General features: G+C 30.3%; 3 protein-coding genes across 6 annotated transcripts; all 3 read right to left on the bottom strand.

Annotated features, from left to right (window-relative positions):
• Window positions 1-432: 432 nt before the first annotated feature.
• LOC137816174 (putative protein phosphatase 2C 43) lies at window positions 433-3,320 on the bottom strand. 2 transcript variants are annotated; one of them, XM_068619254.2, is made up of 5 exons: window positions 3,185-3,320; window positions 2,560-2,933; window positions 1,583-1,947; window positions 915-1,148; window positions 433-838 (listed from the first exon to the last, which is right to left on the bottom strand). In XM_068619254.2, exons 2-5 carry the CDS (start codon window positions 2,867-2,869, stop codon window positions 593-595), a joined length of 1,155 nt encoding a protein of 384 aa, XP_068475355.1. In that variant the 5' UTR covers window positions 2,870-2,933; window positions 3,185-3,320; the 3' UTR covers window positions 433-592. The 2 variants fall into 2 exon arrangements, with proteins under 2 accessions (XP_068475355.1, XP_068475357.1); XM_068619256.2 differs by having other exon boundaries at window positions 2,560-2,930.
• Window positions 3,321-11,193: 7,873 nt separating this feature from the next.
• On the bottom strand, window positions 11,194-12,535 carry LOC137816019 (uncharacterized). Its single transcript, XM_068619121.2, has 2 exons — window positions 12,194-12,535; window positions 11,194-11,452 (listed from the first exon to the last, which is right to left on the bottom strand). The coding sequence occupies exons 1-2, from the start codon at window positions 12,455-12,457 to the stop codon at window positions 11,363-11,365; spliced, it is 354 nt and encodes a 117-aa protein (XP_068475222.1). The 5' UTR covers window positions 12,458-12,535; the 3' UTR covers window positions 11,194-11,362.
• A 664-nt stretch (window positions 12,536-13,199) lies between these two features.
• LOC137814133 (DNA polymerase delta small subunit) lies at window positions 13,200-19,508 on the bottom strand. Of its 3 annotated transcripts, none has more exons than XM_068616707.2 (15): window positions 19,379-19,508; window positions 19,157-19,286; window positions 18,913-19,019; window positions 18,143-18,269; window positions 17,755-17,862; window positions 17,075-17,190; window positions 16,906-16,989; window positions 16,047-16,100; window positions 15,896-15,967; window positions 15,533-15,624; window positions 15,326-15,453; window positions 15,038-15,139; window positions 14,847-14,914; window positions 13,826-13,920; window positions 13,200-13,469 (listed from the first exon to the last, which is right to left on the bottom strand). In XM_068616707.2, exons 1-14 carry the CDS (start codon window positions 19,415-19,417, stop codon window positions 13,861-13,863), a joined length of 1,287 nt encoding a protein of 428 aa, XP_068472808.1. In that variant the 5' UTR covers window positions 19,418-19,508; the 3' UTR covers window positions 13,200-13,469; window positions 13,826-13,860. The 3 variants fall into 3 exon arrangements, with proteins under 3 accessions (XP_068472808.1, XP_068472807.1, XP_068472809.1); XM_068616706.2 differs by having other exon boundaries at window positions 13,838-13,920; XM_068616708.2 differs by having other exon boundaries at window positions 13,200-13,424; window positions 13,838-13,920.
• Between the last annotated feature and the right edge of the window lie 4,023 nt (window positions 19,509-23,531).

Below are 23,531 nucleotides of genomic sequence, written 5' to 3'. Positions count from 1 at the left end.
ATGAAAAATGAATAGAAATCATTCTATAAAGAAAAAAGTTTTATAAAGAATTGTTTTAAAAACTAAAAACGAGACCAAATAAAAAGTTCAGAATTTTTAAGAAATTTAATGATACAGATCAGATAATTGATTCATCGGTGATGATGTAAGATCCTCTTCTTTTTAGGTTGATTTTGTAAGAATTTTCGTTACGAAAAAGAATTAGAAAAAAAAAGTCAATAATAAAACAATAGTGCGGTGCTACTTTTATAACTGACACCCACTTGCTCTTCTTTTATCCCGTTTAAATGTAATGAAACCTTGGGAGTGGAGCAAATGGCAGTGTTCCTAATGTGTATTTCAAGACTGCGTGATAAACGGTTTAGCATTCAAAATAGAAAAAGCCTTCTAATCCAATGAGAAGCAAATGAGTTTCAGAAACAGGAATTATAGTTTTAACAGTAAAATAACCTTGATAAGGTGGCAATGTATGTGCTCAAAATGGAGAATAGTATGCTGCAAACTGTATGTAAGTGTTATGTTACAGATTATTGGTTTCCTTTTGAGCCAATCAACTTTATTTGCTGTAGTTCTGGAAAAAACAATCCTTGAATCACGGCATCAACAAATCACCTAAAGTTCGAAAACTTGATGGTCCAGACGCGTCAACGAAGGCTCTTACGGACAACTCTGGCACATTAACATCTGCTTCTTGGCGTAAGAAGATAACAATCACAGTAATGTCATCATGATAAACCCGTCTGGCTCCCTCCTTCACGTTCAGAAGCTGCCTATATTCCATCCTCGCTCTTCTAGCCGCCTCCTTTAATGCAGTCTTAACAAGTCTTCTTGCAATCCCCTGGAACCATGGCATAAGAACATTTTCATTCATACAAGGGTGAAGATAATATAAGGACAAGTACAGAAAAACATACATTTCGTGGATAACGATTAACAATCTCAGCTGCTTTCTGATTTGACAGGTGTTCCCAAAGTCCATCGGATGCAAATATAAGAAATTTGTCATTGGGTTGCAAAATTCTTGAAAATAGAGATGGTTCTGCAGACAGCACAGGTTCAGCGAGAGGTCCACTCGGGATATGAGGGAATGTTGGATCGAGAGAGAATGGTGGCGTCTTCAGATATGCATCTCCTATGGTTCTGGATACCTGATACCAGTTTTTGTGTCAAAAAGAAAACCGTATGTTATTACAGTGTTATACTACTGATTCAAAGACTATCTTAGAAGTGAACACAATTGAAACGCAGAAATAAATCTCAAACCTCAGCAGTTCGCACATAATCAATAACTAGTTATAGTTTCCACCAACTCAAATGAGCCAAAAGATAATCATGACACAAAATAGTGAGTTGTAACAGAGCCTACTACGTTTCATATAACATTTATTAGTTTTGCAACAACCAGGGTCAATTATCATGTATTACAGGAAGCTGTTAACAAAAGATGGAGAGCAATGTCACAAATCACAATCAGTTTATCCATGGAGTCATTACACATGAAAAGTACAGGAAAAAAGTTCCATAAAGAATCAAAGAGGCAGATTACTAGAAACCCATTCTGAAGGTAAAAGCAAAAGAAAACCTGGATGATGCCTTTAACACGCCATGCTCCACGATTCATGACTACAATATCTGGATCATTTGGATGCAAAGCCCTAAGTTCTTGTCTAATATCCTCCCTACCGACATTGTGGTCTCTAGTCAACTGTTCAGCAATGATGGAGTTACATCTACCAGCACAACCAACGACGGCACGGGAGTCTCCAAGATTGGCGATATATAGAATCCCTCTCCAGATCAAACCAACCAGAACACAGGAACCAACTTGCGCCATTGAGGAATCTATCCTAAAACTCCTACTAACAATAGTCATAAAGTCATCCTCAGTAGCAGCAATAGCTTCTCTCAGAGTTCCTTCACAAAGAGTTCTACTTTCCTGAGCAATCCCTGTAACCAATGAACATCAACAACAGCATGGCAAAATAAAATAAGCATATTTATATTATTTTACATGTTAACTCACTAGTTACACACAAATTAAAACTAAAATGGAAATTTAAGAAAATAAAAGCAGGCAATATAAAATCTCATAAAACATATCGATCCTAAATTGGCAGATAAATTTGTCTCATGATTTACCAATTTACCATTTTTTTATCCTGAAATGCAGAAGTTAATGTTTCCATATCTTACACATAATTATAAGTATACACAAGAAAGTATAGCAGAAATCCGTTGATATATAATCACCACTTGGTTCCTTTGAATTTCAGGTTCATCTTTTCATTCATTTTTCATTCCTCAATTTTTTCAGAAACAGAAAACACTAGTTCACGCAGGAAATGAACACAGAGAAGAGGAAGCCAAAAAGAAAAGCATCAGAAAGCAAACTGAACTTCATGCAGTTTCTTACAGCAGCAAAAGAACATGCAATGAAAACAAAACAAAAATAGAACCAGATAACAACAAGAAAGTATAAAATAAAAAAATAGGAAAACACTCAGCCAGAAGATTCCAAAATTCAAAGCAAAACCATCCATAGAAACTCTCAAGACTCACTTATTATGTGTTGGAAGATGCGATTTCTAATGAACCTGGAAGCTTCAGGACCACCATGACCATCATAAATCCCAACAAAGAGCACATTAGAGCCAATTTCAACTTGGCTATAGTCTTCAATTTCTCCATTTGCCTGGCACACAGCAAAGGAGAATTCACCACAAGAATGCCTCTGAAGGTCTCTACGCCACATAAGCGAGTTTCCAGTGGAGGAAGACTCATCTTCATCATCACTGTCCATTCGTGCATAGTGCCTCAAAGAGTTGAAGCACGAAAAAACTATATTTGAAATCCAGGTAAACATCAACATTGACTAAATTCTTGGCGGGAAAATCCTCAAGGTGGAACTGACAAGACCCAAACTTTGGTACCTACTGAATTCCAAGATCAACACCCAGAAGAACAAAAATTGTGATTAGAGTGGTATTAAAAGCAAGAATTGGAAGTTAAAGAAGGGTGTGAGCAAAGATTGAAAATTGAGCTTGAACAGAACAAAATGCAGAGAACAAAAAGCAGAGAACAAAATTTAACTTTTCAAGAAAGATAAAGAAAAGCATGAAAGAATGAGAAATTGCAATGCATGTCAAATTTTGTAAAAGAATAGAAAGATCACAGTTGGACTAACCTCTCCTTCTTGATGTGCTAGAAGTTCATGCAAGAACTTGTGACAGTGGTCAAGAGAGAAGAGAGAGAGAGAGAGAGAGTTTGGTAGTGAAATTAAAATTCCAAAACAAGAATGAAGATCTTATAGAAGAGACTAGTGTTGAAAATGAAATGATGAAAATGGTGTTTAAGCAGGTGATTTTATAGAGGACTAGTTTATCTCTTTCCGTGCATTACACGGCACATTTTTATTTTTCATAATTCACGAAATAAAATAAATTTTACAGGTACTAAAATAATATTAAATTGAATTTATACATTTATTACAAACTATAAAATATACTAAAAAAAATACATTTATGTTGTGCAGTTAATATTTTGAAAAAATTATATTAATGACTAAGAACAAAATTGGGAAAATTTTATGTATTTGGAATCTAACAGAACAAAAAAAACATAATTCAAGAACTAATAAAATTTAAACCTATTATCAAGATAGAAAAAATATTTATTCAGTATTTTAAAATAACTTAAAATAATTCATGTAATAAAAAATTTAATGGTAAAATACAAGTATTTATCAAATGTTTGTATCTAATACATGTATAATATAGTACTGAACAACTAAATAATATATTATAATAAATTAATATTTTTTATCCATTCTAAAATTTAATTATAAAATTAAAAAAATATTATTATTTTATCATTATTTAAGAAAAATAATTTTATCATTATAAATTTCTTTCATTCTTTTGGTGTATAACTTTTTGTATTCCAAATAACACAAGTTAAGTAATATAATTTAGCACAATAAGAAATATGTCTTTTGAAGACATTCACATCACATCACGTAGTTTCAAAAGAACAACATGAAAACATAATTCAAGAAATAATGAACCTACTATTAAAATTAATTTATTATCAAAAGTAGTTTAAAATAATTTATGTCATCAAAATATAATTTGTAAAATTTAAGTATTTATGAGCGTGTGTATCTGATATTTGTATATAGTATTGTACATAAATAATATATTATAATAAATCAAATGAACTTTATACATTCTAAAATTTAATTATAGAATTAAAAATTTAATTATTCAATCATTAGTTAAGACAAATAATTCTATTATTATAAATTTCTTTCATTCTTTTAATCTATAATCTTTGTTGTGTTGTTATTTTAAAAGCAGTTTACACAAATTAAACTTTAGGATTTAATTTTAGGGTCTGACTTTCTACTCAATTTCTTTTCATTTTTTTTTTCACTCTCAAATCCACTTACGATTTCTTTTTATTTTCTCTAAACATTTTCTTATATGGACCATTTTCTTAAATATTTAATTAAATTTATCAAATATCACCACGACATTAAATAGACAGTCTTAGAGACGAAAAAATAATTAGTCACTATATTGACTAAATTATATACTATGTAGACACTAAAAAAATTATTAATATATAAGTAGTCTTTATTATTAATAAAATTTATAAATTAAATTTTATATTGATATCTAATTAGCTATCAATTATTTCATACTCTAAAACTCGTAACTAATTAATAATAAAATTTATAAATTAAATTTTATATTGATATCTAATTAGTTATCAATTATTTCATACTCTAAAACTCGTAACTAATTAATTAATTAATGTAATTGAATGATAATAGTTAATAAAAACAATTATTAAAAAAATAAAAAATCAAAATCAAAACAAAGATTGAGTCCTATGCAACAATTTTTTTTGAAAAACTAACTATTAATCGTATACACAATTAGTCAATATCAAATTAATCTAAAAAATATTCATATTATATAGTAATGAATATCACAATAAACCTAAAAAAGTTCCCATATATCTATTATACAACAATTTTTATTTTTTTATCACATTATTTATTTAATTACTTATTCATATTTCATTGATAACTTTATCTTACTATTTAATTTCTATCTCTATTCTATTACATGACTTAACGTAATATTTTTTCTTATTTTAAATCCGCAATAAATAAATTTCATACAATTACCTACATTTAAAAAATTATAGCTGTAATAAATAAACAGAAATTGCAAAATATATTAATAAACAATATTTTCATTCTTTTATAATTATTTTTTTTTCATTTTTTGCTGATTTTTATTTTTTATTTTTTTTATAATTATTTTCATTAACTACTATCATTCAATTATATTAATTAATATCATTTAATTATATTAATTAATAGTAATTAATAAAAATTTAAAGATTATTCGCTGTCACCAAATTATCCGGGATGTCGTCTTGCCAAATTCCAAACTAATAATCTTTGCCAAATTCCAATAATTAAAGTAATGACTCATCCATGTACCACGAAACCACCAATTGTTGTACCATGGTTCAAATAATCAAATGCACTACGAAACCACCAATTGTTGTATCATGGCTCAAATAACCAAATGCATGACTCAATTAAGAAATAAACCAAATGTACCACAATCACCAAACTCGTTAAACACATGCACGACTCCCAAAGAAGTTGAATTTTCAAATCAACTGGAGCCATTTAGGAGAAACATGTTTTTTGAAACCCGGATCGTTCAACATGCCTACAACTGATAAGTGTCATATCTCAGTAATATTACATATTAAAATACAGACACTTGGGTATTTGTTGATAAAATAAATACAATTTAACCCTTAATTTATGAATTTATTTATTTTTTTACATATTTTGTGATTATAATATGAATAAGAATGATTTATTCCCAAATTTGTGTTAATCTCAAGATTCTATGGGGAAATTGAGATGAAAGAGCTAAAGGAATATATACAAGATAAAAAGGGAAAACTAGAATGCCCCAACATTCACTCAAACTCGCTTAAGCCTTCTAGAGGAACTTGTCCAAACGAGCTTATTCTCACTCAGGCGAGACCACTCTAAAGAGATTGGGTTTTTTCTCGTCTAACTCGCCCAATCACAGCCAGACGATTAGTCACTTAGCCCAAGCTCAACTAGGTTAAATATGAGGTGTGAGACGTAACCCTAGACATTATTGAAGAATATAAAGTGATAAAAAAAACCCTAGAGGAGGTAGCTGTCAAGGAGAAACATCCTGAATCTTATTTTCTTGCTTTCCATGCTTGTAACAACCAACATGAGTGGCTAATTCTATCCTTTAGAATTGAGAGTAATCTGTTAAGGCTCTTATGTATTGAGGTGATATTGAAATATAATATTATGTTCTTAATTGATGATTGATATTGTCATTTTATTCGGAAGGCTTGTTTACCATGATTTTGATCCTTATATTTGACTGAAAAATACTTATAAGTTTCTGACCTAAATGACAATGCTTAACATATTTGAATGCTAGGAATAAATTTGAAATTTTAATTGCAATCAACATCTAATCGTAAAGATAAATATTTTTTTATAAATATGTGAGAAATCAATATTTGAAAACTTTCTTAATAATTTTATATGCAAGAAATCCATATAAATGAATTTTATATGGGCATCAATATCAATCCAAGGATAGAATATTATTATGTTTTTCAAAATTAAAAAGAGTAAGAAGGATGAACCTCAATCTCATTTTTTCCAATTGAATTAACAACTCTTTACTTTACTTTATTTACATTCTTACAATCATTCATAACAAAAATCCTACAAACTTTTACTTATTGTCTTCTATTTAGTGAAACTTATACTTTATAATTCAATTATTCCTTATAGGTTCAATATCCGTCCTTAGGGACTAACTATTACTTTTAACACGATATACTTTCTGTAAAATAGTCATCAACAATTTCAATTAATTAATTTCTAAACTTAACAAACTCGTGTAGGTAACCCACGACTTTATAATAATAATCAAATTCATTATTCTCTCTAACGACTTCTTTCTCGTAGATATGAAGTCGTGCTAGTTCGAAAGAATTTCAATGAATAAATTTGTTTCATGTACCCAAAAATTACCTATATACATAATAAAAAAATTAATCATACCCGTAATAATGAAAGCGAATTGCACCATTAACGTAAGTGTTCCTACTTGACATATATTAGAGAAATTCACTTGCACTAACACTGGTGCAAAAATATAAAAAAACGGTGAAGTGATTAAGGTTCAATTAATGGCTTGACAGTTTATTGAGTGATCTATTACAATCAACATGTTCTAATGGCTTTTAACATATTATAAGGGTTCTTATTGAAATCAACCAGTTTTCTAGAAATTAAGAACAATATGAACCGTACCCAGAAAGAACAGATTTATTTTTAATTGAACAGATTCATTTCTTTGTTGTTTTATCAATTATGCAGAAACTTAATTGTAGAGATTGAGAGAGAATGAACACAAGGAAGTTATACTGGTTCACTCAACTGAGCTACATCCAGTCTTCACCTAAACCAAGGTGAAATTCACTAAATCACAATACAAACAAACACAATTCCCACTGTTCTTGAAACCTACAAGAACTTAGGTACTCTTGCTGAAAAAACCTATTTCAGCTCACACACACTCTTCAAGAAAACCTATCAAGAAGGGTGTTCAACCAAACTATTACAAGAAATGAAAAGTGAAACGACTACACCTGATTGAGGATACAAAGATATGCCTTAAACCAGTAGGCAAGATTGCTAGAACAGTAGCAACACCTCACACCAAGCTTTTGGAACCAAACCAAGAACAAACACTTTGTAATTTTCGAAATCTTTGAAAAACAAATGCTAATTTTTTGTAAACTCTTAATTCTCTGTTGTAAAACTTGTTTTTACAAATGTATAAACGATGTTTAAACTCAAAAACAAGTTCTCATTTTATAGAAAACCAACTTATAACAGAATTTTGAAAAACAATTAAAGCTGTTATAAAATGAACAGATTGAGAATAAAATGAACAGATTTATTTTCAAAAGTAGTTAGAGAATTTGTTAAGTGAGGAGACTTAGTCAACCATTCTGGTACAGAGATAAAACTGAAAAACGTTTAAGCTAGATATGGCACCAGAGACAAAAAGAATCTATTCATTTACAGATGAACAGATTTATTTTTCAAAACGAAAACAGAAAAGCTTAACTATTTAAACACAATCGTTTTGAAAGGTAGAAGACTAGTCAAAATACATGATGCACAAAATCTAATTTTCACAGGACTTAGCCAAGGCATCAGTTAAAAAGAATCTGTTTATTTAGAAAAGAACAGATTTATTTTTATGCAGTAAATGTGTTTTTTGTAAAACATGTGAAAAACAGCTTAAGAAAACTTATGTTTGTTCTTATCACATGGCCAGTGGTTAGGAGGTGAGTTACTCAGCAAAAAGCCCACTCTTAAACAACCTCTAAGCACTACCTAAGACACACTTAAAGCAAAGCAAAAAATACACATGAAATGTACATAAAAGTCTTCATCAAACACAATCTTGAAGGGGCAACAACCATCTTCAACAGTAAATACAAGAGATAAGAAGGCGGCTATTTAGCTGCATTCTTAAATGCCATTTATAAATGCGGCTATGGTAAATAGTCGCATTCTTATTTAAATTTAAAAATAAAAAATAAAACTCTAAACCCTAAACCCTAAGGCAGCAACGACGGAGGCAGCAACGACAGAGCAGTGGTGACCTTCGCCAATACAAGAAAACAAACAAATAAGAGAAACAAATATATAAACCAATGGTGAAAAAGAAAGAGAAATCGAAACGAACTTACAATGGCACGAAGAAGACAATGAAGGGTCGCAAAAGACGAAAGGAAGCACAAGAGCAAAAACATAAGAGAAAATGAAGCGCCAGAGAACCCTTCGCCAATGCAAGAAAACAAACAAATAAATGAAATGAAAAAAATTTATAAACTATTGGTGAAGAAGAAAGAGAGTTGGTTGAAACAAACTTACAATGACACGAGAACATAATGAAGCCCGCAGAAGAAGATATGAACACCAGAGCAGAAACAGAGAGAAAACGGGAAGCGCTAAGAAGAAAGAAACTATGAAAGCGTAAGTGGTGTGCTTCAGAATTAGGGTAAAAAATGATTTTAAGAAGGCGACTATTTGTAATAGCCGCATTCTTAAATCAAACATTTTGATTTAAGAATGTGACTATTACACATAGTTGCCTTCTTAAATCAAGTTAATTTAAAAAATGTAACCATATTTTGAAACACGGTGTCTAACCCTAAAACCGCATTAAATAATGGGTCATTGTTTTAAACTTTTGTACTAGTATAAGAAATTTCTGAATCATTATTGATATCATCTAATGAGAAATGTAATTGTATTTTTCCTTGGCCAACTTCTAGAATTGTTTTCTAGAAAATTTGCTCATTGTTTCTATCAAGAGATGAATTATCTATCATTGGAATATCTCATCTCAACTAATAAACTTGTGAAACTCACCTCATCATCCAATTTAGCTCCAATGAGTGTAAATTCAAAATAAAGCAATCACAAAGTGAACTTGATTTAACCTTTTTTAATAGATAAATTTAAAATAAAAAATAAAAACTACTAAGGGAGGTGTGTATTGATAGTCATCTGGGATGTTTGTAAGGAACAAAAGCATTTAAAATTGAATTTAATGCAATGACCATATTCAAACACGTCAGATGTAAGATGAACATGCATAGAAGCTGAAGTTGTTCAACAACTATAAACAGTTTCATCCTACTACCTAGAGAAGTGAGCTTACTCTTGTATTTATTGAAAGATGTAATCAATTCCTAGGGAGTAAACATATGATCTGAATTAGATGATAAAACTTACAATCTTTATATGTTTGTTAGGAGTTGATGAATGTCAAAGAATACTCGTTAACCTAAAAGTGATTGAAGTGAAGAATACTCGTTAAGTTAGGAATGACTGAAGTCAAGAGTACTTGGTTAAGTCATGAATGATTTGATAAAGAATACTTAGCCGAACCAAAAGTGGCTTGAGAAAGAATACCCTTAACGAAACAATAAAAAAATTGAGTAAATTATAAAGAATTCTTTATAATTATTGTTAAAGCATAATAAATTTTTTGTTAATTTATTAAATGTATCAATTTAGTGTGTGATTTATTATTTAGTGTATCATCCATTATGAAAACTTTTCTACATTTAATGTTTCTCTCTTACTTTCATGATAGTTTATAATTTTATTTAAAAATTGAGTAAATTATAAAGAATTCTCTAATTTAACCAAGTATATTGAGAAGTGACAATTAATATATATTATTTTTTTCAGAAAATTACTTTGAGAATTCCGATTTATATCTATCATGATTTCTCAATGCTAACTAGTGGATATATATATATATATATATATATATATAAAATATTAGTCTTATTGAATAAGTGTGCCTTAAAACATGAAGTTGTAAGATTCTTGATTAGATATGGAAGAAGCTATTTTATCTTGTAGACTAAAAGGAAAACTCTTTAACACAAGTCCCATGTGAAATGGCCTTTTCTGAATCTGTTATTACATTTTTGAATTACTAAAAACGTTAACTTAATTTAACTTATCTTTCTCGAGAGAAAAAAAATCATAATAGCATCTCCAATAATGATTGTTTAATAATTAACTTCGAGAAACTAAATGATCTTGAAAAGAATTTTTGGTACTAACTTTTTTTTTACTACTTTCTTTAATTTTAGAAAAAAATATGATATCAAAGACGGTTCCTTCAACTTAAAAATACGAATTTCTAATAAAACTCAACAAATTCTTAAATAAAATTTATTTGAAATTTAATTAAGTAAAAATTGAAAAATATATTAATTTTTTTTATCGTTGAAACAAAACTGAGTATTATATATTTTTTTTTTTAAATGATGCAATCATAAATAAATTTTTAAAATGATGCAATCATATTTTTTTATCAAGTTGTTTAACTTTAAAAAACCTTTATAAATAATTGAGATGCAAATTGTCCAACAAACATAATTTCAAGTATTTTGGACAAATTCAAATAGAGAAAACCTACATATTAGAAGAGACATAAACAAAGATTTATAAATTATATTTGTTTTTAGTATTTCAAAGGAGATATTGTAACAAAATGGAGAATGAGGACATAAATTTTATTACTTGGAAGTGAAAGAATGAAAAAGAGTTAAAGAAGATATAATGGGACAATATACATAGAGTAGTGAGGTTTGCATTTTCCTTCTGACCAGGAACTAACGCACATGCAGCATCAAAGAGAAGCTGTAAATTTCTGAACACAGCTTAAACACTGTCATTGATCAAACGTTTGTGGCGATTATAATGCTTTTCCAACAAAACTCTCGAAGCACCTTCAACAGTTCTACGCCATGTCTGCAACAAGTCATGAAAACAATTCATTTACTATTATAATTATATTTTTTTTTAAATGGAGACAAATAAACATTCAGTTAAGATTGATTAGTGATCAAAATTAATAAAATTACCTCTTGGGAGTAATTGATTAATTTTTTTGTTATGAAGTTTGAAGCTTCAAGTTAAGCCATAATCAGGCTTAAATATGCCTTCTAAATAAAGCATGTTATAATATAGCTTTTCCTACATTATTATTTTATCCACAACAGCAAGGTGGAGTTCATATAATTAATCAATCAGAATAATTTTTATTATTATTGCTTTTGAAAGTTCAATTTTAGGACAAAAACCCAGACAAAATGTAAAAACAATTCCTTGCTTTTTTTGAATTCAAATTCAAATTTCATCTCTTTAATGCACTAGTAAAACTGGGCACTAAACCATTAAGGTGAAAGTTCTAGTTTCAATTGAAAAATAATTTCAGAAACACCCAGACCAGCATTTTTTTTTCTCAGACACATTCAAACAAAAGTTTCATTGCAATCCCAAGTCTGTAAAACAAAGCTCTGAAAGTTAGTGTTTATTTCGGCCTTCAAAAAATACGTTTCTTCGACCAAACTAGTTTTTTTTTGGCTGACATAACAAATTTGTTATATTTACATAAAGTGAAAAAAATGGCCATCTACAGGGACTTGAATGATCATATATATGGACCAAAAACATGGCTTGTCTGAAGAAAATGAATTGAATAGGCCTCACCTTATGAATGTTTCCAAAGAGTGATGACTTGTTTCTGACTCTGAGCTGCCGGAGCACCAGCGACCTCCGTGTCAACTTGGGCGGCAGAAGGGACCTCCTTTCCACCACGGTGGCGCCACCTGTTGAAGGGCTGTCACAGAAATCATATTCCCTCCTCTTCTTCCTCCTCCTTTTTCCACCCTCCTCACAACCCACTTCTGCAAACTTCCTCAGAAGCTCATCCGAAGATTGTTTGGTCACATGTTGAACCTTAGCAGTGTCCATTGGAAGTGAAACAATAATTGGCACTATTTATGTTATGTAAGGTAATATTAACATGACTATATATGTTGTGTGATGAGGACCGTTACGAGATGCAAAAGTGGAAAGAGATAATTGTAGAATAATGAATGAGAGATGGAAGAAAATATAGCCGTTGGGTTGGGATAATAAATTGTGATTGGCTTAGTTTTCGTAAGATTTTTCTTATTTTTGTGTATGGTTTTGGATTTTCGTGTGGTGTGGTGTGTTGTTTAAGGATGGGAATGGCATGTGAATGTTGTGATGGGAACAATAGAATACTAAAGTTGAAAGGACCCACAATTGCGCTCTCCTTCAGTTTCAGTGCTACTCTCTGACGTACTACTACTACCTACCTTATCCTAATATAATGAATAAACTATCTTCGTCACAATCAAAAAATTGCATGTATAATATAATAAACTAACTTTTACAATTAGTATAAGAGTTAATTAGGGTGGTCATTTTTTTTCTTTCACCAACAGAAGAATTCTCTTCAATATATGGGGAAACTTTTACTAATTTTATGCATTTTTAAATTATAAAATTACCCAATTAAAAGAACGAATAAGATTAGTACAGTTTTCGACGAGAATCTTATGTGCAAAATGACAACGCCCAATGTATGAATTCCAAGATGTAAAATATTTATAACATAATAAAACTGTGTCGGGCGTTTAAGTATTTCAGAGATTCCTAATTCGATATTTGACGAATCCAAAAATAATTAGCAAGAATATAATGTGATTTTTTATAAACAAAATGCATTGAAATGTTATAAATATCCATTGTCAAACAAAATGGACAAGTGTAAACACTGTTACATTGAAAACTAGCAAGACAAATGGACATGGGAATCGATAAATCAGGATACTATAAATATTAGACTCAAGAAACGCAGGTAGCCTTTGTCAACTTTAAGCTTCAATTTTCAGTTCTTCGCCCTTTACGTCTGAGGATACATGGCAGCACAATAACAAAACAAACTTTGCATTACCTGTATTGGATGTAAATGCAAATCATCTGTCTACATATATATATGGATGACATTTTCAATCTTCAAACAAATTTAAGGGGAAAACTGACACGTCAAAATGACTTCAGTAATGGCTTTATTAGTTTTTAACTAGCTACGCCTAACGAGCCAATTAGGCTCTTGAATGTGATAACATGTGTAAAGTAAAAAAAATAAGGATGTGTATGTATACCATTGATTTCAGTTGAAAATACCTCATAGACTCAACCCTTTTTATAGATCAGGGGTAAACCTTTCTTACTCTACATTTTCTCCGTTTGAAAGAGCTATATAAACACTATATTCATGCTAGAACCGCTCTAAATTTAGAAGCTTACAGATTTAATTACCAAAACAACTTCATTCTGCACTGTTATGAGCTGAATTGGGTTCCAAAACTGAGAGCATGACATTCGAGGTCCCTTAGATTAAGCTGCATAAAGGGAAAGAAGAATTACATCAGATGAAACCAGGAATATATCAACCAAACATTAAGCAGAGAAAACAACCTTCAGCAGTAGTAATCCTACAACTAATATTGCTCTTAACTACATTTTCATCAAATATAGATCCTTCCAGGATTGCATCAGTGACAACCAAGTAGGATCGAACTAAAATTTCTACCTTCTTAGAGAAGGCAAGAGATACCTAACTAGGTCAGTAAAGTTCCTGGCATATTAACAAAGTAAATAACACGAGGAGAGAAAAAGATTGCAACAGGGCTTCATATTTTATTTATTAAATTTCAAAATTACAGATTTACAAGCATCACGTTCAACCAAACTGGAAACTATATCAACCATCGTATAGCTTGGAGGACTTGGAGGAAATATACCGGCTATCCATAATAGTAGAAAAAAACAATCTACATACCAAAACCTGTTTGTCTCACGTGACCAATCCGTAACCAAAATATTTAGAAACACCCAGTTATATCTAGCACATACCAAGACCAAACCTTTCATGATTTTCTTAAAAGAGAACCCTCTATCTATAGAAAGTTCTGTCAAAATAGTAAAAACATATTTTCTGATGTTCTTTCTTTTAATTGAACTTTTTAAAATTGCTCCATTATATAATAGGCGGGAGAAAAGCAGCGAGAAAGATAACATTGAAATTCTAGCTAAGAACCATATTTTAAGCTTATTAACCATTTAAAGAAACCCATTTTCAACTTTTAATTGACTGCAATGAAATGCCTAAAGTGAGTCTCGTTAGTACGTTCATAGGGACAGCAATCCATTACTTTAGCACCAAAACAGAGACATGTTACTGATGTGCTAATGGAGTAATATATTTATACAAGAATTAAAAGGCCATATCTAAGTTAAAATGAAGAGTGCAAGATTTGGAGCTCACCATAACAGCAACTCCAGTTTCACTAAATTTAGGAACACATATGAGTCTCACTAACTGCCCTTCTGATCCTGCAATCATCAAGCAAAATTAATTAAAGTTTTAGGGAAGGGATATTATAGTAAATGCAAAACAGAAAAAAAAAAGTAACTTTTATTTCTGCAACTGCAATATTGATTTTAGAATAAAAATACCCTTTATGATCCGAGTTTCAAATTTATCTTGATTTCCAACAAAGTAAACGTGAGGACAGCTCTCAATGAAGAAAGGATCCCTCTCAGTATAAGGAAAGCACCCTAGAAGGCAACAGTTAGTAACAGAAGTCAGAATAAATCATTTTATTTTTTGGAAGAACAACTATGCTTCTTTTCAGAAATAGCAGGTAATATAACAAATGTTCAACCTCTGACCTAAGCAGAAAAAAAAAATAGATTACTGATAATAAAGGAGTAAAAGCATCGAGGCATACATAATGAACATACCAAGAGTATTAGGTGCAGTGGGTGCTAAATGCCTCCACCTTAATGTCTTTTCCATGAATTCAAGTTTATCTTTTGCATCCGAATAATTCTCAAGATCATCTACATTTTGACCCGATGTCCCAAGAAACCTGGAAGCAGTGCAGGATCATGTTCAATGTATAGTGCATTTAGCAACAAAGACAATAATAGTGAGAATAGAGTATTTACCTGACATTATCAAGCTCAAAACAATGAGGATTTGTACAAGATCTAAAAGTATTATATGTGGAAGACCCGGGGAAAAGGCATCCATGCAATGACTGCAAGTGATGATTTTAGTAACAAAGAAAAACAGCACATGTTAATATGACCTAGGCTATATATAACCCTTGAAGAATTTGGATTCTCTGCTGGGTTTTTGGTGTTATCCCTCTACCGTGTCTTCAAAATACACTGATTTTGATATTTTAAAATATATTAAAACTTTTTTAATATATCAAAATCAATGTATTTTGAAGGCACAGTAGAGGAACAACACTAAAAACCCAGCAGAGAATCTGCACTCAACCCTTGAAAGAGAAATATAAGAACCTGTTGTGGCAATGAGAAATTAGCAGGGTCACTGTGTCCTGGCATGATATCCAAAGGCAAACCAGCAGCTATCTGAAAAGCAAGTAAAAGTTAGGCAAATTATTGAGAAAAACAAGGAGTACAACATAAGAATGAATGTAATGAAACAAACCTGACTCAACAGAATGTCTAGCTTCCTTATTGTCTCAGACATTTTTGCAAGATCCTTTGAAGCCAAATTTTACAAATATTGATGAAAAGGCCAAAAATCACATTAGAAATTACAGATTAAATGCCAGACAACTGGTTGTATTATTTACTGTAATCAGCTCAATTAGCTGTTTTGCTAGCAATGGGTGCTGTCTAGCAACCGGATATCAATCAAGACTTTATATAATCAACTAAAGTGCGTGAATCTAAAATGCAACTCTAAGATGTTAAGAAGTGGCAGGATAACTTAGTTCTTCTCATCTAATTATTCATTAATACAAATCAGATGATTCTGTAATATTCCTCCACAAAAGTGAATTACTATGGCAACTAAATCAAATAAGAGAGAGCAAGTGCAATCAAGGAATTCAGATACCAGAGAAAATTAATTGGTGATTATACAATACAAATTACAAGAGAATAGTGGGTAATCATATTTTGGTCCATGAAACGAAGGTGTTTACTTTATTAGAAGAAGAAAAAGGTAAAACTATTGAATTATATTGAATGCATTGTTTAAACTTGTTATGTAAAGAGATATTGGCATAGGAAACCAAATAGTAGAAAAAAATGCATAATCATTAAAGAAACTCGTCAGTGAAACTATTAAGATACTAGTGGTGCATATTACTCTATTATGTTACTTTTGTATAACCTCGCATTGTCTCGTAGTTATACTATTCTTTTCCTGTAATAAATCAGATCTCTCCTTACACAGTAAAGCTCACGTAAGTAGTAAATGGCATATGCAGAAATAACGATTTCTCTCTAAAATCCTTTTGTTTTCCTATCTCTCTCTCCCTATACAGGAACATGAATACCTGTCCGTTAAGAAGTCTCTGAGGTATCTCAACTAAATTTCCAGCAAAGACAACTCGAACAATTTTTGACGCAATACTTTGCTCCTGTGTAATTTGTCACTTTTTATTAGTTAAAATGTAATGGTGCATAATTATCAACTTGAGAAGTTGAGAGAAAAACCGGACAAACCTTCTCATCTCCTAAATGCGCTGTGATATGATCAATGAGAAGCTGAAACCGAAGAGAATTAGAGGTGCTGCTCCCAACCCCTAAACCTGACACAAGAACAACGTATTTGTCTTCCCCTGTAGAATCCAAATAAAAGAAAATTCAAGACAATAATTTCACTAAAATTTGAAATTTTAATAACAAATATTGAAGTATGGATGATCAAAGATGTAAAGTTAAAAGGATAAAATGGCAAGTATGTTGCTCATTATCTCTGCATTAAGACAAGCACGAGAAGCAATGAACAAGCAGCATATTTGAATTGGGTAACTTATCAAAGTTTGACCATATAAAAAAGATAAGAAACTAGTTCCGTTAACTTCAGCAAATACAACTAAAATCTTATGCAATCAAATCGAAAGAGACTATGATAAGAAAAGGGAAACAGAAGACAATTTATAATTGCAGACTGTGAATAATAAAATTTTCAAACAGCACAAATCCTTCTGACCAAATACTAAACAGATAACAGAAACATCACTTTATGCAGGAAAGCGGGATGCCAATTGAGCAAATATTCTTCCGTCCTCAAATGGGAAATCATTATCTACCATCAGTAAGCAAGGTCTGGGCAAAAATCCCATAAATGTCACGGGTGTGCTTTATTGGGTTATAAAATGCAAGGGATATAAATGAGGTACCTGATTTAAGGGGAAATTCTATCTGTGGGGGTAAGCCAGCATCTAGTACATCCTGAACCAAAAAATCACCTGCCCCACTTTCCTTTCCAAGTAAAGCAACCACAATTCCTGTTGCAGATAATGTAAGTATAAAATTGTCATGTTTCAAATGACAGTCATTTGTACAGAAGGCAAGTTGCATTGCTATAAAGTAGCCACATGTATTATTCCTAGGTACCTCATATTAAACAAATCTGAAAACAAAGCAATCCAAACAGAAGAAGGAAAAATAAAGAAATTGTGGAAACTAAACTTAATGTATTGGAATTAACATGCACATGTTTCATAATTGCCTTCTTATAACCAAATCTATTTTACTAAATCAGGATAAGTAGTTCATCATATAGACCTGTCACATATTCAGAGGGCGGAATGATATTTCCACTGAGCTTAACCCGCCCACTTTCATCTTCCAAAACTAGGTAATCATCCGAGTGCATGAAGTTATGTGGCTTGACAAGTGGAACCGCTGATTTCTGCATATTATCAGCAGAAAAATAGTAAAATACAGCACCACGGCACATTATTATCAAATTTCATAGAAGAAAGCTCACAATTCATCCTTATATAACGAATTCAAGTCCTCACTCTCGAGACCATATACTCTTCAAAGTACCATACAACACAACTTAAAAGCTTCCATATTAAACCAAATAAATATTTTTTCTCCTCTTTAGCAATTCAACCAGAAAACACTTTCGCTTCTCTGCATCTCCTAAACAAAAACTCGAATTCCTACAGCTTACATTGCGCATAAACGAAACATTTACAAATCATTGACAATACAAGTAAATTTTCCTAAATTCAAACTTAATTTCTATCTTGACGCTGTGAACCAATCAGATATCCACATTGATACTACTTTGAAGACTGGTAGTTTAAATGTCAACAAATTATCATACATGTCGATCTGAGATTGATTGAACGTGTAAGAAACATTTACACTGTCAATCTGAGATCGAATGAACATGTAAAAAACATTTACACTGTCAATGCACTCACAATTCACTCTTAATATTCTCTGTAATATTTTCTAATTATATTGTTACAATTTACTTAAAATTTAAAAAACACACATGCAATATTGGGGATACCCATGAAGTATAGACAGAAAGGAACCTGCTTAGAATACTCGTCAAGTATACAAGGTTTGAGCTTCATGTGTTTGTAGAGGGTTCCAACAATGACACATTCCTTGCCCTCTTCCAATTCCAGCACCGTGCACACTGTTGGAAACAGAAACCGGTAAGCAGTTATTTGAAACCTCAAAACAAATGAAACAGCACAGCACAGCACACACAAATATGATAGTATTATATTACCCTAAGTGGATGTGATAGTAGAAAAAGAAGGAGTGGGGTACCGGGAAAATTAGGTTTCCAATGAGGAACGAGAGAATACAACAGAGTTCGCATCAAATGAAGGCGTGCGAAGTAAATATGGCTGTACTGTTGGCCGTGAAACATCTCTTTCCTAATTTTGAACGTTTCGTCCTGCTTCCATTGAAATCAAATCAACACATTCATCATCAAGATCACAATACAAATGAATCAGAGAGAGAGAGAAAGAGAGCGAGAGCATTAACCAGACAGCCATAGCTACACTGCACTCGTTCCATTCTCATGGCCTTGGCGGGAACACTTCCCTGCTTCAATTATTTCTTTCTTTCTTTCTTTCAACTCTGCACGGAACAACAATACATAAATACTCAATTTATTTAATGGTGTCACCCCTTCTCTATTTGTTATGCTTTTTTCGTAGCATAAAAATAATATTGTTTTTGGATTTTTTTATCAAAGTTTCTTGTTTTTTCGATTTTTTTCATCTTTTTGTTTTTGATATTATTAGTGGAGAATCCCAAATAAAAAGGTTAAAAGACTCTTCTTGAACAATGCAAATAATGCCTAGCATGAAAAATAACAAAGACAATAAATATTAAAAAAACAAATATTGAAGTAACAAATGTGAAATACTTTATGGAAATAATAACAATTGATAAACAAAATTTAAATATTTGTAATAATATAAATAATAAACATAAAATTAGTTTATTTTATAATATAAAATTTATTTTTATTAATAAATATTAAATTTGTTCTCAAATAATAATAATTTATTTTAGATGTTTTATTAATTGAACAAATTCAAATAGATATGCATATAACCATAAATATTTTTCTGATTTTTAAAATAAGTTAATTAGTAATAAAAACGAAAACAATTAAATTTGTGTGGTTTATGAAATATTTTATTTGACATTGTTTCATGTTTATTATTTAAATCATTTTTTTAAAACAAAATTCTTCAAATAAATATTGTAAATATTTTTCTCTATCTATTGCAAATATTTATCGATTTTCTTTAACCAGAATCAATTTCAATAAATTGAAAATCTCACGTGCTTATTTTTAGTATCTCACATTATTATTTGGAACAAAATGGTTTTGTCATTATCTTTTTATTTAAATAATCAAGCTCACATTAATACAAAATATTACAACTAGGTCTAATTTAACAAAGTATTTCTTAAAATATGTTAACAAATGTTCAAATAAAGTCACAAATTAAAATCAATGCTACTTCTACAAAATCTACATAAAAAAAATAAAAACTCATTATTATAAAAATAAAGATGGTTACAGCTGTAAACATTGTTAAAAATGACTTCCACTTATTACTTTAAGAATTTATTTATTTAAAAATTTGAATTATTTATTATAACTAATATGTAATGATTTGTTTACACGTGAAACTTATTTAATAGGTTCCAAAATCTACACATTATATTATATCAAATCATTCTAAAAATGAGAATTAAAACCAATATATACAATTTTATAGTATTTTTATTATACTTATTTTATGATATTATTATTATGAAGGTTGTAGATTAAGAGAACAATAACCAGTCTTTTTATGGTAAAGTTGTTGTATTAAGAGGTGAGTTTAGGCAAATTATGTTTGTTGACACGAAGGGATCAAGATACGACATTGTAAAGGCAGCAATAACCTTTCTCAACTATGAAAATATTGCAAATTTTTTAAACTTCTAGAGAATATGAGATTAACAAGTTAGGAATGAGTTGAAAGTGCTACAGATATCAAAGAATTTGTTTATTGGATTCTAAAGATTGTTGATGGAAATATGAACTTAAACGAAATGGGTGAAAGCATAATTGAAATACCCAAACATCTCTTAGTCGAACACAGTGATTCACCTCTACTTAGTTTAGTTGAATTTGTGTATCCTAAATTCTTGAATAATATGAACAGTGCTAACTTTTTTTTTATAACGGTGTGATACTTTGTTTGACAACTGAATGTGTAGATAAAGTCAATGAATTTATCATGTGTTTAATCCCTAGAGAAGAAGTTACTTACTTAAGTTCAAACACACCTTGCCAATCTGATGAAGATGAAAACAATTAAGCTGAGTGGTTTACATCAGAGTTTTTAAACGATATTAGATGTTTAGGATTCATAATCATTGCCTAAAACTAAAAACTAATGTCCAAATAATGCTTTTAAGAAATATTGATCAAGCTAATGGACTATGTAATGACACATTATTACAAGTTAATGAGTTGGGAAGAATGTTATTGGTGGTACAATGATTACAGACAAAAACATTGGTCATAAAATATTCATTCCTAAAATGGACTTGAACACTTCATATTAAGGACCGCCTTTCAAGTTTCAAAGAAGACAATTCCCAGTATCCTTGTGCTTTGCAATGATTATAAATAAAAGTCAAGGTCAAACACTTTCCAAATGTTTACTTTTTTTTCTTGGCCAATATTATAAGCCAACGGTCAGTGGATATAATGTCTTATCAAAATCTTCTATTCCTATCTTTTGGACAAAATAATACTTCTACTTCCTTTTTTTTCTAAGACTTGACAATACAAGTGTGACACGTACAAAATTAGTTTCTTATCTTTCATATATTTCCTTCCACCAGTTCTACATTTAAGTTATCTGCAATGATGATTGAAATGTGTTGATATTATAACTCAATATTACTCAACACTCAATTTATTCCAGCTAAAGTAAGAAAATTATGTTATTCAATTCCCATTGTTTGTTGCTTGACATACTTCGTCAATTAGACTAGATGGCATGTAGTTCAAAGGTTGAATTTTCATCTGTTATATGAGCAACTCATTCTATTTAAAGACAATGAAGAAATTGATGAAATATTGAACACAAATGAACATAAACGAACACTATTTTTAGCTTGGTTTGAGGCTAATAAAATTTATCTAGAGCGACAATATTTGACCTATTATGAATATCCTAGCCAATTTGTTTGGATGGCATGTAAGAATACTATGTGGCACCTCACAATTATTTATCTTATTAATTGATCAATTACCATAATTATCCTAATTATCCTATTATATTATTGGTAATTACTTGATGGACGTAATTACTATTACCATAAATAATAAGGGTTTCCCCTTGGGAGTATTATAAATAGAGATTACCAGACAACTAAAGAGACACTCTCATATTCTAACATCACACGGTCGAAACTCATTCCCTAAAGGGATTTTCGAGCCTCTCATCTCTTTGTCTCTCTGCTCACATAATTCCATTCTAAGCGATACACCCTAAAGGGGAACCCGATCAAGATCATGTCTTCGTCCCTCAGCCATGCGATCACGGGTTTACCAGGTATTATCTAATCATTATTCTCGTTTCATTATATGATTGAGGAATCCTAATCCAGCATGTGGTATCAGAGCGGTTTATGTTGCTTAATCGATTCTTCTTTCGTTTTCCCTAAATTTGGAAGAAACGAGGATTTTTATTCAACCTATTGATTTTCTCGATGTTTTTATTTTGGTATATTATTGAACCACTTATTTTTGAAAATCCACCTTGATATCATAAAATAAATTTTAATTTTTTCGTGATCCATAATTATTTTAAGATTTTGAAAATTAAAATTTAATATGAATGTTATGTGTTCTTCATAATTTTTGTGAGTATTCCCTTATTTGGAATGAAATTAATTTTGATTCTATGTTCATCATCATTATTTGTTGTTTGTATGAATTTTCAAAAATTAGGAATAAAAAATTTTCGGAAATTAATTATTCCCTTAATTAGGAAATTTCGAAAATAATATTTTTCCTTAATTCAAATTTTCGAAATACAATTGATTCCCTTAATTATGAATGAATTTGATTTGATTGTGTTTTCCTAAAATAAATAAATAAATAAATAAAAATTGATATCTTAGTCTCCAAGTTTTTCCTTATTTAGGATAGTATATTCTTGCCTTATTAATTTTCGGGTATTATTATTATTACTATTTTTGAAAATAGCAGTCGTGTCAAACTTGGAAACATATCAATCTAATTAAAATTTTGAAGACCAAATCTAAAATCAAATCCTTAATATTCCGCTACTCACCTTATCGGGTTTATGAGTAACATATTTACGCGTTTCCTTTTATTTATCGAATTAAATATGGTAAATCTCATGATACCGTAATTATGTTTAAAAAAAAATACTTATTTTGTTAAACTCTTAAAAAAAAATATTAAGTTTGACAAAATTAAAATTAAATTTTTTGCTTAAACTTAATAACAGGAGTCTCCCTTCTGTCCAACGATGATGGGTTATGTCTTGTTATTTGAGTCTAATTAAGCACCTTCACTTACTTGTGAGTACACTTAATTATTAAATATTCACATGACATTTGCCTAAAAACACAATTACTTCTATTC

This window comes from Phaseolus vulgaris, chromosome 1, assembly GCF_051622355.1.
Source record: "Phaseolus vulgaris cultivar YP4 chromosome 1, ASM5162235v1, whole genome shotgun sequence".
NCBI lineage: Eukaryota > Viridiplantae > Streptophyta > Magnoliopsida > Fabales > Fabaceae > Phaseolus > Phaseolus vulgaris.
The sequence above is the reverse complement of the archived record's forward strand: the minus strand, read 5'-3'. Positions and strand labels throughout refer to the sequence as shown.